Here is a 16,585-nt window from a genome sequence, read left to right on the forward strand (position 1 = left end):
AATCATTACCCCAAGAACCCAGTTTTGGGGGGTGGACGACAGCAAGCAAGAGGCCTGAGACAGTCTCTCGCGGACCCAGCCGGCTGCTTCGGGGGCCCCGCTAGCAAACGGGGTGGTGCCTCCCAGGACGAGGACGCCGCCCCGCAGAGCGACCCCCCACGAGCCGCCGGGCGCTGGCACGGCGGCGAGGAGGCGGTGGCTCGGCCCCGTCCCCGCGCGGCCCTCCCGTGTCCCTGCATTCCACGTTGCGGCAGCCGCAGCGTCGCGGCCCCGGCGGCCCCCTCCTCTCCCCTCCCCGCCGGGGGCGCAGCCGCTCGCCTCCCCCGCCACCCCGCTCCCGGCCGTCGGCTCGACGAGGCCGCGGGACGCTGCCGGGCCGGTGTGGGGCCGCCGCGGGGCTCCGACAGGGGCAGGGCGGGCAGAGGGCGCGCGCGTGCGGCGGGGCGCCGCCATATTGGACCCCGCGCGTCGGCGCGCCTCAGCCTGCGTGCGGCCGCGGCTGCCAGCGGCTGGCCGGGCCCGGCGCGAGCGCCCGCGGACGGGCCGGCGGGGGAGGGGCCGGCGGGGAGGAAGGGCGTGGCCGCGAGCCGGCTGCCGCAGCCTCCGCTCGCCTCGCCTCGGCGCGGCGCGGCCCCAGCCCCTCCTCCTGCGCCTCCGCCGCCGCCGCCCTCCGCGCCGAGGAAAGATGCCCTTAGCCCAGGGGGGTGACCAAGAGGGAGAAGTCGCCGCCGCCGCCGCCGCCAGGGCCCTGTGAATCCCGCACGGCCGCCCCTCCGGACGCGGCCGCCGCGGTGCGGTGAGGGGGACCGGGCTCCCCGCTGGCGCGGCGCGGCCGAGCGGCGGCCGCCGACATGGAGCGCGCCGGCGCGGCCAAGTAGCCGCGGCCGCCGGAGCCCGAGGGCCCGCGCCACCCGCAGCCCGCGCCGCCAGCCAGGCCCTGGGAGCAGCGGGGGATGAGTGTCCATCGGCCTTCGGAGGACCTGGGCACCAGCGCAAAGCCTTGAGAAGCAAGACTTGGGGCGGGAAGGACAAGCCGCCTCGGGGCCGGACTCGGGGTGCTCCGGGGACCTCGCCCCCTCGCTTTCCCTCGGAGGCACTGCCGCCCGTGCACGGTCCCAGTGGAGGCTGGGAGGATTTGCAGCCGAATTTTGGGCTTTCCCGTCCCCTGGCTTATAGCTATATATATACACATTTTGGTTTTTTTTTTAATCCCCCTTCCTTTCAATTCCCCCACCCCCACCCCCGGAAAGTGAAATGCTGATTCCAATCGGACTTTATTCATTAATGATGCAACCGGATTCATTTCAGGATTCTGTTGCATGAGTTGAATTTTGAATGAAGGAGAGGCGTTAATTATTATTATTATTATTTTTTTTGTACAAAATAAGTGTTGACTCTGCCCCGTTGTACTTTTAATAATTATTATTTTATTTAAATATAACGATCTGACTGTATTCTTGGGAAATGTATAAAGTATCTATTTTATGGTGAATTTCTTCGAAATGGATGTGAAATTGAAGACGCTGCAGTTAAAGTGAGGTTCCTGGCGTGTTGGATGTTTCATTCAGCACCAGCGGCGCAGTGACAGTTATTTCAATCCGTGGTTTGTTTTTCAAACCGCACCTTTTGAAATTTCGAGTCAAAGACTAATCGAAAATAAAGAAACGTCAAAATAATCTAAAGGCAAACGAGCAGCAACGGAAGCCGACATGTCTGGAGAAGTGCGCTTGAGGCAGTTGGAGCAGTTTATTTTGGATGGGCCGGCTCAGACCCAGGGGCAGTGCTTCAGCGTGGAGACCTTACTGGACACTCTCATCTGCCTTTATGATGAATGCAGCCATTCCCCGCTGAGAAGAGAGAAGAACATCCGCGAATACCTAGAGTGGGGTAAGTTTGTGATTTTGGAAAAACTCTTGAGCAGCATCTTCAGCGGGCCAGGGTGATTCGGTTCTGTACAGTTATCTTGTGCGATCTCTACTCCAATTAGTAAATTGATCTAACAGAATAGGCTCCAAGGTCCAAGATTTTCTTGTAGTTTGGTAATTAATTTCCACGAGTAAACCGTGCTACTCAATTGTTGTTTTGATTTAAGGCCTAGCTAATATGGAATTTGGCTTGGAGAGCTTACATTTTTTTAGGTCAGCTGTCAGATTTTGAATAAATTCTTGATATAGGCCAAATGGACTTTTGCATGACTTACCTAATGCTTGACCATCTCATCTCTCACCTCATGTTTGGTGGAAACATTTCCCAGACTTCAGAAATCACTCCTAAAATGGGAGATGTTAAAATCAACAGGGACCTGAAGGTGATCACTGGGTTTTATTTCATCCTTATATAGCTCCAGCAAAGGAAACTACACATGGACTTACAAACCAGGGTCGTGTTTCTATGAGAGAAGAACATAAATAATTGTAAAATTTTGTGATTGAAGTTGGTGGAAAGGTTTGGGAGCAGCATCAGCCTGAGAGTTTAATCTAATTTTCATGTCAGCCTAAACTAGTTACATTTTTTTATCTTTAGTCTTCTAAATAGAGCTGTTTCAGGAGACTGTGCTGTGGTGGGCTAGATCAGTGATGTGACCTTCAAGCTTGAAAGCTGGGCTTGGGTTCTTCTGCCTCTGATGTTAAAACCCAGCCTTCTCTGGGGAAAAGTACACATCAGCCCCCAGTGAATTTGGGACATTGGCTTTTGAAGGCTAGTGGTCAAATAGGTACTTTGTACCTTTGCAGTACTAATAATTTTAGTTCCACAGATTCAAAGTGTCTACACTTAGCAAAGTTCATAATTCATGGGTTTGCCAGTGTCAGAAAATTTCTGGCAACTAGATGTCATCAAATTGGAAAATACACACCTATGAATAGGATGACTTTTAAAAAACATATCAGACTTATTCTGAGAATGTGAAAAATCTGAACTGCCCCACAATGACTTCTCCCTTATGAGTGCTACAATTTTGTCTTTTGTAACAGTTTCTTGAGTATATGTTTTTGTTTATTTAAAGTGTTTTATAAAGTATATGTAGTTTTATACCTTATGTTTCAAATATTTAAACTATAATATTTTCTTTAGAAGATTTACAAGGTTTTGGTAGTTTAATAAGAGTTGGAAATTGAGTTCTTGAGTTTGGTTTCCATAGTGATAATTGAGTCTAGGATTATAATTGACATTTAATATCCATTCTTTCTCACTTTGAAAATGATGGAAGAATTCTTAGGTACCAGTAGTGAATGTAATATTTAAGTTATGATGAAAGAGAAACCATTATCCTTCATTGATTTCTGCTTATTAGACTTTACATAGTAGATTTAAGCTATACTTTGCTGTATTTCTAAACTATTTTGTATATTTTCCATTACATATGTATTCCCAGGCTTTGGCTTACTTTTTTAGGATTTGTAAAAAACCATACTTGTGTTTAAGCTCAATAAGCCCAAAGTCAAATAAGTATTTGTCCAAATACATTTTGAACAATTTCAAACCATGGACAGTATAATTAAAAGTAAATTAAGTTTCAGAAGTATCTGTTGTAGTTTGCTGATATATGAGCTTTCTGATATATGATGCAGCAAAAATGTACAGTCTCTTAAGTAAACAACTGGCAGATTTCAATAATAGAGAACAATAGATTAGCATTTTAAAGGAATTATTCTGTATTTCTGGGGGGCTAGCCAATGTCTTCTAAATCTCAGTCCCCTTTTAAGTTGTGAGGTCTTGAAAGTAGGGGTTATCAATCTACAGAAGCTTTAGAGTAAGGAGTTAAGAGTGGAAAAACTGTCAAGAGGTGTATCATGAGCAGTGTAACTAACTCTCTTTAAGTTGCAACTTAAGTTATTTAAGAATAGCATTCATTTAAGAATTGAAATAAATTTGCTTCCCTTCTTGAATAAATTGTACTTCATTTTGGGAAAATAACTTATTTTTTCTCATTACCTAACATATGATTGAGGATATTTCCAAATTGTTGAATTGGTCTCAGTTTATTTTTCCAGCATTTTTCCTTATGTTTTTGCTCTGAGATGGAGCTATACAGGCACTGTTGTAGAGCTTACTCAATGAGATCCAGTAACCCAGGTAGAACCCTCCCCCCCATGGTTCCCAAGACTGTACACTTCCTGAAGCAGATGACCACATCAGTCTCCTTTAGAATGGCTGGTGTATTCAGACCAAGTAATGGGGCACCAGGGTTCCTGGTGGGTGTTAAGTTTGATAATTTAATTTTTACCTTAAATGATCTAATTTTGGGGTTGATTTTTTAAAAAAAACCCCCAAAAAGACAGCAAATTTACTGTTCTCTGTATTATGATGTATATTTGTGTTCAGTTATTTACATTAATGAAAATGAATATGCCTTATTTTTGTGCTAATGATAGCCTACTTAAAAAAAGGGAGTCAGATTTCTAACACCCTCTATTGCTTTTCTATCAATATCCTTTTGTTCCTAGTTGTGGTTCATTTCACAATTAATGTTTTGTTCATGACAGTTTCACAACGAGAAGACTGGCAATTCAATATGAGATGTTTTTCTTTGACACGAAAGAAAGAAATGGTGCTGATGGTGCTATAGAGAGGAAATGCGTAGAGTGAATAAGGAGGAAGAGGGGATTAAACCAGCAAGCACTCTAACCAAGGAGATAGAAATGCCTTAAGGCCATAGATCACTTTTAAATTTAGTAATTTTTAGTCATAGCCAATCAAATGGGAAAGACTGTGTTTTGCCACCTTTGTGGCTCGATGAAGAAATGATTTTGGTTTGTGTACTTGTTTATAAAATAATGATTTTGATGCCACTAGTACAATTCTAGAAGAAAGTTAAAGTAGAAAGGACTGTTGCTTTACAAACTGATTTGCTGTTAATGACCAAATGAGTGTAATCTTCATGGAATTGGCTAAACTGGTTCTTCAAAATGTAACGGGATTTTAGGGAAATCTTTACATATTTACTACTTTGAAAACAGCAACAAGAATCAAATTGCGAAAGACCATGCAGAACTCTCTGCATGTGGATAACTGTTTTTGTTTTTGATGCTTCTACAATTTTTCTAGCATTTCATTTAAATGATCATTAAATCAAAGGACTCTTAGAGCTAATTCAGTTCACATATTCGAAGTAGTTTGAATTAGTGAATTTGTTACTTGAGCATATCAGCTGATCATCTGGTTTAAGTCAGGTACTTTTATTAGAGTAATTTTAAAGCTTGGCCACATTTTTTCTTTCGCATATAGGTCAGCAAATAAGTCTTGCTTGAAAGATTTTTTTTGTAGAATACTTCGTTCTCTTCAGTTCTGCTAGTTTGCTGATTTTTCTTGTGAGTAGAATTTATTAATTTTACCAAATTACAAAAAATGTTCATTTAATTCCTTTCTGCTCACCACCTAATATTCTAGGGTACTGTAAAAATGATAATGAATCGTGGAAATGAAACCGGACTAAACTCTATTCTAACGCAGTGACCCTATATTTGGTTTTCGAGGGAGTAAGTCATATTTATGGGAGCTTATAGCTTCAACTTTGTCCTGCTTACGGCACCACCAGGGTTCTTTTTTTTTTTTAACCATCAGGGTTTTTATGAACACTCACGCACTGCCTCAGTCAGTGCTGACTCATAATGACCCTCTGTGGGTTTCCAAGAAGGTAGCTGTTAATGGGAGTCGAAAGCCCAGTCTTTATTCAGAGGAACTGCTGTGGTTTTGAACTGCCATATAATTAATTTGAGTTCATATAATACTGGCTATGTATTTGAAGCATGGCTAAGAAGTGGTCGCTATTATTCTGTTTTTCCCTTAAAAAAAGGCTGCATGGTGGCACAGCAGTTAAAGCACTTTGCTGCTAATGAAAGGTTGACTGTTTGAATTCACCAGCTGCTCCATTGGAGAAATATGTGACATTCTGCTTCTTTAGAGATTTACTGCCTTGGAAACCCTACTGGGCAGTTCTACTCTGCCCTGTAAGGTTACTGGGAGGTGGAAGCAAATCCATAGCAGTGGGTTGGGGGCTTTTTAATTTTTTAAATCACATTTATTGATTGTGAGAGAATGGCGGAGAGACCACGTTCGACTCTGGTTACACAAGGGAGGGGAATCCATCTGCACACAAGACCAAGGCCATTTGCCACAGGCAGAGGTCCAACATTCCTCCCCCTCAGTCTTTCTTTACCTATCGTGACACCAACTTTCCTCCTATGACACTCTTTCCTGGGTTCAATAATCTGTTTCAGTGGCCCCACAGAACTCACCAATAAAGCTCACTGTTAGGGAGGTTTATTAGGGAAGTGAACAAGTCACTACAAGCCAGGAGCAGATAACATTAGAATACAGTCTTTTGTCCACAGCAGTGCCTCTTCTCAGCCAACAGCCCTCTCTCTCTCCCTCTCTCTCACACACACACTTGCTGCTCTTCTCCGGGTTTCTTTGCCACAGCCTCTGGTCTTGGTGTGGCATCACTTCTGCCTTTGCTACTTCAAGCAGGGAAGGATCTCAAATGTGCTCCTTTTCCTTGATGGTCCTGGGAATTCTCCCTCTCCCTTATTTTGAGATGGCTCTATATACACAGGAGATTGGCAACCCAAAGGAACCAATCCCCACTGTTAGTGTTACACATGTCCTGTTTGCATAGCTGTACCCAGCATTTAGTGGGACTTCCAGATATATATTGGTAGAAGAGCCATATGAAGAAATTTTTTACCAAAGCTCATTGCCAGATATTGATTATTGTAACGACTAGACATTTGTGAGTAATTGTTTTTAGGATGCTTTAAAACACATGTAACTGTCAATAAAAAACAATTGCCACCTTAAGAAACTTAGAGATTTTTTTCCATTTGTAAATAAGGCATTTCGTAGCATGGCTATGTATGACCAGATAGCATAATATGTTAGAGTTCTAGAATTAGAAATTGATAACACCTCATAATTCTGGGGATTTGATTATATAGCAAACCTGGGCTATTTTAGGGTAAAATACCCAAATTTAGCCCCAAATAATTGATTTTACTACTTTTCTATGGCAATCAAAATTTTTCTTTTAGGAAGTTTTTCTCTTTTGGTACTGTTATTGCCAGTAGAGCATACCCTGTGTTGTTGCCCTTCACTGGCATTATGAGTGTGTTACAATGGAAGGTTGGTGGCAACCCTGCCTTGGTGCTGTTTTCCTACCAGCATGTGCTCACTTTTTCTCTGTGTCACATTTTGGTAATTTTCACAATATTGCACATGTTTTCATAATACATTAAACACCTAATAGATTACAGTATATTGTACACATAACTTGTATATGTACCAAGAAACCAAAACAATTCTTGTGACTTACTTTATTACAAGCTTTATTGTAGTGGTCTGGAACTAAACCCATAGTTTCTCTGAAGCATGCCTGTTTGTTGAGTTCATTGTTTTTCATCCTGATGGTTATAGTGAGTTTTAAAATCAGTTTAGTAAGTCCAGCCAACATTAAAAACAGAGAGACTAGATTAGGATCGGCCATATTAAGTGCATCATATGTAGAAAGGGGAAATATTATATTATGTGTATGTGCATATGTGCAATTATGATAGGGTCAAAATACCCATGTGTAGAGGAAACCTAAATATGTTGATTTAAGCAGCAAAGAGATTATAGAGTTCCTTTTTATGAAAAGGCACAGATTTGAGTTTAACAAGGGGAAGAGGTATAGGTAAAGGTAAAACACATGGAAAATAAAAAAGAGAAGAAAATGATGTTCCTGCGGTGCTGCCTCCCTGGGACCTGGGAAAGTTTGAGTATTTTAGATTTAGACTTCTTTGTCAGTGGAATTTACTTCACTCCTTTGTAGTTCTTGATTTCCTCTTCATTGTATTGTTATTTTTACTCTTCTGATCATGAGCTCCTGGAAGTTGACTTCCATTTATTGTCAGAGGTATATAAGCTGTTAGACATGAGGGATGACCGTTCAATCTATACACAATTGTATCCATTTCTTCATTATATTATCTAGATAAGCTTGATCCTAGTAGATGTAGGAAAGAGAGTTTGCTAGTTTCATAGATTGCTCATCTTTTGTGAGTGAGAGTGACTTCTAGTTTTGAGGCCAAGATCAAGCTACTTTTGTACCATATCTGGATGAGTGAAGAAATTCTTTCCTATTATGTTTGCATTTTGTTTTTGAATGATTTACTTTGTAAAAATAAGTCATCCTAGATCTTTGTTATCCTTTCACACAAATGTCTATCCTTTGTTGTTACTTTATGTTAAAACAAACTTTCTGATCTAGAGATTTCTTTTTCTTTTCCATTGATAGTGATAAAAATTCCAGGATCAGTCTTCTCAGCTAGGTTCTGTACTACTACTTTTTATCTCTAATTTCCACCTATCTTTTTCAGTCAGTAAGTGGTGAATTGCTAGCCTTCTGTTTGGCCAGCATCCCCTTGCCCATATTAGTGCTACTCTTACCTATGGGAGCTAAGCACTGGCTTTCATGGCAATAGGAAGCATGAAGATCCACCCCTCTAATCCTTATATTTACCTCTTAATTCTTACTTATAAGGAATGTTTCCCTATAAAAATTCTGTTTTGGAATTCTAGATTCTTTACTCTAGCCCCTGCCTAGTTTCAAAAAACAGTGGACTTTCTAGAAAGAGAAAGTATAGGCACTTGTGGAGGAGAAAACAATTTAGTTGGTTAAGCTTTGGAAACTATTTTAAACTTATTTTGTGGGGAGAGGAGGGTCCCCAACAAATCATCACAGGTCCGGTAGATGTAATTGTACAGCGATAATAAGTAGAGATTATAGTAAAGCCATAGAGTATGAGAGGTAGAAGAGAATTGAATTAATGGAGTCAGACACAATTCATGCTCACCTCAGCCTCACTTGGTGGTCCTCGTGAGGGGATCCAGCCGCGAGAGCAGGAGAGAGCCTCAATTTTATTGCTAACCAAGAGTTATAGCTCCTTTCGGGGGGCATGGTTACAGGTAACCACACGCCACAGGAGGGGGCAGTACAATAGGCATACACATCGTAGGAAGGGGATGTATGATAGGCATAAGCGTGACAGGAAGGGGATGAGCTAGGGGTGTGCCCATAGGAATGGGAAGGTCTAGGGGTATACATGTGTGACAAGATGGGCACACCCTAGATTCATGATGGCAGCCTAACCTTGGTCATCCTAGGGCAGGTTTGGCCTCTCTGGGGTCTCCTACAAGGAAACAGACAACTACTAACCTTATCAGAAGGGAGTGGACCCTACTTGCTGTGGGATAAACAGTGGTGTCTGCTTGCTCTAGATGGCTGATACCCTTAGGGAGAATAACCCTGACCTACTTCTGATGACCTCCAAGTGTACAGTCATTCACAAGCAGCTAAGTTTGGCATATATTTGGGAGAGACAATTTTGGAGAAATCTTTCTGTTCCCCACAATATTTAATATTAAAACAATACGTTATTCTAGAGCTTATGAAGCATATCTGATTATAAAATTCCATCACTCCCCCCGAGTGTTTGGGGCATACATGGAAGTAATGTTTCGGGAATGCGCCTTGTGAAGTACTTTTTAAAGTGCATTTAAGGTGTTTCCTGTAACTTCCTGAATATCAGTGCTAGAGAAATTTGGAAAGAAATTTTGGAATACTTTGTGGCTTGGAGACAGAAGCCAAATCTAAATAAGTTAGATTTTACTTAGCAGCTGTGGAATTTTTAATCTCCTGTGTGAAAGTCATGTGAGCTGAAAGATAAACTTGATCATGGGGGAGGAGCCTAAGAGTGATGTTAGTGGTACATGTAAATCTAGGAAACGGACTATATAAAAAGTCAAATGAAATTAGACATACTGATGAGCCAGGGCTGTCAACCCTAAAGCCCTCAAAATTACCGTGAAGTCTATCTACTTATGACCATTTTTTACTTGAATTTAACTTGCTTTTCTTCATATGTAAGCATTCACAATAAGTTTGGCAATGCTCAGTTTATCTTTTTCAGTTTTAACGTTTGTAAAACTATTATTTGTCTATCTGAAAAGATTCCATTCTTTGTGATATTTAAAAGGAAATGATCATGAACTCATAAAAATGTAGAATCCTTTATAATACTAGCAACATTTTAACTGTTTTAGACTTTGTGGATTAGTTTGGAAACTTTACTATATATAACATTGCACTTGTGAATCTGTCTATTTCAAGTGCCATTATCTGTAAAGAATCCCCCTTTTTATTAAAGAGAAAAGCTTATGTGAACAATTAGAATTCTATGATTAGCATAAACTTTCATTGTGGGTGTTAGGGTAAAAAAGGCAGACTGAAATGCAATTCAAGGCACCTGATGGGCATGGTGGGCTCTACATTGGGCCGCTAAGTACAACGGCAGCAGTTCGAACTCACCAGATGCTCCATGGGAGAGGTATGAACCTCTCTGCTCCTTTAAAGATAGACAGCCTCAGAAACCTTAAGGGTCAGTTCTACTCCGCTCTATGCAGTTGCTGAGCCAGAAACAATTCAGTGGCAGTAAGTGAGAAGGAGAGGGCAATTTAGCTTGGTTGTTAAAAAAAATATGTAAATAAATTATTGGTTTTGTTGTTTTCCTTCTGATGTATATATGTATATATATATATGCATGTCTATCTCTGTAGAGATACATCTTTTAAACTCTTACCCATCAATCCCATTCATCCCACGCACAATCTAATTATGCTCAAAAATACAGTTTACGTGGATGAAGATAGTCTTTTAAAAATACACGAGGACTAGTTCAGTCATTTGCTGAATGCGTTATATTTCAAATTGCATAAACATGAGAGTGGGATTACTTAATAAAAAAACAAAACAAAATCCAAACCCTCTAGTATTTCATTTTCTCTATTCATAGTGTTAAAACTCAATTAAATTTACTGCAAGTTTCCATGTAAAGATCTGGAATGGAAATACCTCAGCTTGAAATGGTTCTGATGGATTTAAACAGGGGTGCTGGATTCACTGTAACTTGTTTGTTTTCTGGCTGGGCAATTTAGGCAAGTTACTTAACTTCTCTGAGTCTGTTTCATTCATTGTACAATTGGCTTAAAGCAGATTCTACCAAAAGGTAGAAGGTTGCTTTAGAATGTTTCCTTTTTTTGTTTATTTAAAATCTTTATTCTGTCCAACATTGTGATAAAGGAAAAACTAGAATACCACATCGAGAAGTATAATATAAATGTGTAATATCTATGAAATTTCCCCTCAAACAAACAAACAAACAAACAAACAAACAAACTCATTGCTGTGGAATTTATAGTTGTTTTTTTTTAATCTTTTACATAAGTAGATTGTCAGGTCTTTCACAGTGCTGCTGGCTGGAGAACTATCAACCTTTAGATTATTAATTACCTGTAAACTGTTTGCACTCTCCAGTGACCTTTTAGTTATACACAATTTTTTTTGACTTCTGACAAACATACACGTATCTTATTTGGTAGTGTTTCATCAAATCATATTGGCATATTTATCTTTCTGTGCGTAGCTAAGAAAACAATATCTTATTTTTTTAAGAGTAAGGTATTTTATATTGGAATATTTTGTTATTAAGTTATTAATGAAACTTATTTTTAATGAATATGAAGCAAGTGTTCATTCTTTGTATCAATAACTGTAAATAATTATGAAATATGTAGTTCCATTTTTATATATTATGTAGCTCTAATTTGCAAATCATTGGTAGAGTTTACTTCTAGCTTGCAGCTCAGAAGAGTGAAATCATTATGAGCCATTATTGATGTTTTGTTCACTGAGGGACTTGTTAAAATTATACAGTCTCCAAAAATCCATGTTGTGACTTGACAGGTTTGTGTGCTGTTAGATGCTGCTGAGCTCCCTCCAATGCTTAGTGGCCCTAGATGCAGCAAAGCAAAACACCTTCTGGTCCTGGGCCATCCTTACGATATCTGCTTATGTTTGAAGCCATTGTTGCAGCCACTGCGTTGCTCCATCTCAGTGAGGGGCTTCTTCTTTTGCACTATCATTATTTTACCAAACATGATTTCCTGTTCCAGGCACTGGTCTTTCCCAATAACAAGTCCAAAGTTAGGAGTCTGTTCTGAGCTTTGTTATGACTTGTTCAATTCTATGCCTCGGACTATGTTAGTTTAGGTGTACATAGTATGTTTCTACAACTTTGTCCATATCTTCTAGAGTTCCACATTTATTGGAGTATAAACCTTCACAGTATTTTATTTTTTTATTTCATTTGGTTCTATTGCTTTGTCCCCATTTAATTTCATACACAAGTAATTTACATCTTCTTTTCCTTTGTTAAGTCGATCCGTGGATTATTGATTAAAAAACATTTTATTGAGGGCTCTTACAGCTCTTATCAGAATCCATTTATACATTAATTGTGTTAAACACATTTGTACATATGTTTCCATAATCATTTTCAAAGGTTTATTGATTTTTATTAATCCTTTCAAAGAACCAACTTAGTCTTGTTGATTCTCTTATTTTTCTATTTCATTTCTTTCTGCTTTATTATTTCTTCTGGTGATTATAAGTTTATTTTGATGCCATTTTTATAATTGTTGGAGTTGTTGGGCTAGGTGTTGATTTTGAATCTTCCTTTTAGAAATATGTTTATTGCTGTATATTGCTCTTGGAGTACCACTTTTGCTGTATCCCAAAGGTTTTGGTAGGAGCCCTGGTGGAGTTAATGTGGGTTATGTGTTGGCCTACTAACCGCAAGGATAGCAGTTTGAAAGCACCAGGGGAAAGATGAGCTATTTACTACCGTAAAGAGTTACAGTCTCAGAAATCCATGGGGGCAGGTCTACCCTGTCCTTATAGAGTTGCTATGAGTTGAAATTGACTTGATGGCAGGTTTTGGGTGTGTTTTATTTTAGTTTTCATTTGATTTTTTATTTTAGTTGTCATTTGATTTTGGGTGTGTTTTATTTTAGTTGTCATTTGATTTTTAAATTTCTTCTACAGTAGTTTTAAAGCAAGCCACTTAATTTCCATATATTTGACACCCCCCATACACACAATTTCTTCTTCCTTTTATTTGTTTCTCATTTTTATAGCTGTGTGATCCTAGAATTTCTTTATACCATTTTGATGTTTTTTAATTTATTGAGGCTTGCATTGTGACCTATTCTGAAGAATGATCCATGTGTTGTGGAAAGAAGCACACTGTGCTCATGTTGGGTTGTGCGCTTTGTATATGTCTGTGTGATCAAGGTGGTTGGTTGTTTCTTAGATTTTCATATGTTTGCTGAGTTTCTTTCTTACTAGAAGTAGCTATCTTTCATTAAAATATTGTTTAAAATCTATTGTGGAGTTGTCTTTCTTGTTTCAAGTTAACGTACACGAGTGCTCTTTAATTGGTGCATAGATATTTATCATTATTATGACCTTTTGGATTGACCCTATAATCATAATATAATACCTCAAGGGATTAAAAAAATAATTTTATTAGGGGCTCATACAACTCTTATCACAATCCATACATACATCAGTTGTGTAAAGCACATTTGTACATTCATTGCCCTCATCATTCTCAAAATGTTTGCTCTCCACTTAAGCCCCTGGCATCAGGTCATCATTTTTTCCCCTCCCTCCCTGTTCCTCCCTCCCTCATGAACCCTTGATAATTTATAAATTATTATTTTGTCATATCTTGCCCTGTCCAGCGTCTCCCTTCACCCCCTTTTCTGTTGTCCGTCCCCCAGGGAGGAGGTCACATGTAGATCCTTGTAATCTGTTCCCTCTTTCCAACCCACTCTCCCTCTACTTTCCCAGTATCGCCACTCACACCGCTGGTCCTGAAGGGATCATCCGCTCTGGATTCCCTGTGTTTCTGGTTCCTATCTGTACCAGTGTATATCCTCTGGTGTAGCCATACTTGCAAGGTACAATTGGGATCATGACAGTGAGGCTGGGGGAGGAAGCATTTAGGAACCAGAGGAAAGTTGTATTTTTCATCGTTGCTACATTGCACCCCGACTGGCTCGTCTTCTCCCCAAGATCTCTTTGCCAGGGGATCTCCAGTGGCCTACAAGTGGGCTTTGGGTCTTCACTCCACATTCCCCCCTCATTCACTATGGTAAGATTTTTTTGTTCTGATGATGCCTGATCCCTTCAACACCTCGTGGTCACACAGGCTGGTGTGCTTCTTCCATGTGGGCTTTGTTGCTTTTGAGCTAGATAGCTGCTTATTTACCTTCAAGCCTTTAAGACCTCAGATTCTATATCATTTGATAACTGGACACCATCAGATTTCTTCACCACATTTGCTTCTTCACCCACTTTGTCTTCAGGGGTTGTGTCGGGGAGGTGAGCATCATAGAATGTCCATTTAATAGAAAAAGTTAAGTAATTAATTGCATTGAGGGAGTACTTCAGTGGAGGCCCAATGTTCTTTTGCTACCATAATACTAAACCTATAAATATATGCACATAGATCTATTTCCTCATCCTCATATAAATATATTTACATATATACATGTCTTTATCTAGACCTCTATAAATGCACTTTGCCTCCTAGCTCTTTCCTCTATTTCCCTTGACTTTCCTTCCATCCACTATTATGCTCAGTCCCCACCAGGGTTTCAGCAATTCCTCTTTGTTATATTACCCTTGATCTTGCCCTACCAGGCCTTCTGCACCCTTCTCACCACCCATTTGGATCACTTGTTGTTCCCTTGTCCCTGGGTTTGTTAACACCACATCCTTTCCCCCACCTCCCCATCTCCCATGTCCCCCCCGGAACTGTCCTGTTGTTTCTCCAGATTGTTCATCCAGCCTATCATTTTTAGACAGACCTGTGGAGATAATACCATACACAAAACCAAGACAGCGCAAAACCAAGCAACAATATACAACAAAACAAAAACAACAAACCAATGACAACAAAACAAAACACAACAAGAAAGAAAAGCTTGTAGTTAGTTCAAGGACTGTTTGTTGGCCTTTAGGAGTGTTTTTTCAGTCCAGTCTGTTGGGGCGCCATGCCCTGGCTCCAAAGTTCACCTTCAGCATTTCCTGGGGACCTCGCTGCTCCATTCCCTTGCTGTTCTGTTGCACCCACTTAGTGTTTTGCCTCGGTGTGGCGGGGTCAGATAGGGTGCAATTCACACACTGTATCTCCCATGTTGTCCTCTGAAGAGCTGTGGGTCAGTGAACCTGGAGGAATTTTTATTTCTAAAGAAAATAACCATTTTTACCATAATCTTTTGATCATGTCACCATTGTGCTTAATATCTTACAACATCTACTGATAGCATTCAGGATGAGGTGAAAATTATTTAGCATAGTATACGGACTCCCAGTGGTAATGGTGAAGCACACAGTTATAATTAAATAGTAATTCAGTGGGGGAGACATGACAACCAGCTTGCTGCTTCTCTTGACATTAAAGCTTTGGAAACCTTATGGGTCAGTTCTTACAGGGTCACCATGAGTCTGAAGCAACTTGATGACAATTTTTGGTTTGTTCTTTTTAGCATAATATACAGAATTTTCAATGATTTGGTCTTACATCCCTAATTTTCTTTTACTTTTCTAAATACAGTTTTAAAATATTTAAAATAATTTCAACTTTATAAAAATTAGAGTATATTATAATTTTCTTATTGCTTTTGGGCTGTTTTTTGGCTGTATGTTTGCTATATAATGCCTTTTCATTTCCAGATATGTTAGTGTACATTTTATAATTCAGCATAATCATATTACAATTAAACACCTTTTGCTAATGATTTTGATTCACATTCAAGTTGGCCACATTTTGACTATTCGAAATCAAGAAATTAACACTAATATGTTACTATCATTTAATCCTTAGACCCATTCATATTTATTCAGTTGTTCTACTACTATCCTCATAGCAAAGCATCTGGTTTGGGATTTTATGTTGCATTTAGATGCCAACTTTCTAGTGTCATTTTTTCTTGATCAAGGCTTCTGATTTTACTGGACTTTAATGATTTGGCATTATTTAATTTTAGGTGTGATTTTGCATAATACTCTTAATTTGGTTGTGTTCCTGCATGATTAGATTTAGATAATATATTTTTGGCAGGAATATCACAGAAATTAGGCTGTATTCTCATTGCATATTTATGAGTGGTGCATGATTTTGTATTGCTTCATTGCAGTTGTATTTTATTTTATTACTTGATTAAAGTGGTACCTATTAGGTATTACCACTTTGAAAAGTAACTTTTCCCCCCTTTGTATTTAATAAGTTATCGTGTGAGGAAATACTTTACATTATTTAAATATCCTGTTCCTGCATTTACTTGTTTCAGTGTGAATTTATGGTACTCTGTGTATTTACTAAGATGTAATTATTTACTACCTTTATTATTTTGAGGCTAACATTGACCCAAATTTGGCTAGTTGAGTGCTTTTGTGTCGACTTCTGTGTCCTCTGGCTTGCTCTCATGAGTTTTTTAAAACTCTTTTGCTTCTTGCCAGGAGAAGTTTTAGACTCAGTTTATACTTTCTTTTTTTTTCAGTTATACTTTCCCTGCACTAGCTCTGCATCTTAGAGTTGGTTTCTTGTAGTGGAGGATGTTATTTAGAAGCCAAGGCCTGGGCTGTTAGCTGTACTCATTGCTGTTGCTACTCATAGTGTACAAAACTACCTATTGTCCG

The 16,585-nt window shown here is 39.7% G+C and overlaps 1 protein-coding gene across 4 annotated transcripts in view; it reads left to right on the plus strand.

Annotated features, from left to right (window-relative positions):
• The first annotated feature begins 587 nt into the window (after window positions 1-587).
• Window positions 588-16,585, plus strand: part of CDC42BPA (CDC42 binding protein kinase alpha) — a 318,565-nt gene continuing 302,567 nt past the window's right edge. For 2 of the 4 annotated variants that reach the window (XM_075531439.1, XM_075531457.1), the window contains exon 1: window positions 588-1,887. In XM_075531439.1, the coding sequence (XP_075387554.1) occupies window positions 1,710-1,887 (178 nt within the window). In that variant the 5' untranslated portion in view covers window positions 588-1,709. The remainder of the gene's footprint in view (window positions 1,888-16,585) is intronic. The other 2 variants (XM_075531449.1, XM_075531467.1) reach the window with 2 other exon arrangements.

This window comes from Tenrec ecaudatus, chromosome 1 (genome assembly GCF_050624435.1).
Source record: "Tenrec ecaudatus isolate mTenEca1 chromosome 1, mTenEca1.hap1, whole genome shotgun sequence".
In the NCBI taxonomy this organism is placed as follows: domain Eukaryota; kingdom Metazoa; phylum Chordata; class Mammalia; order Afrosoricida; family Tenrecidae; genus Tenrec; species Tenrec ecaudatus.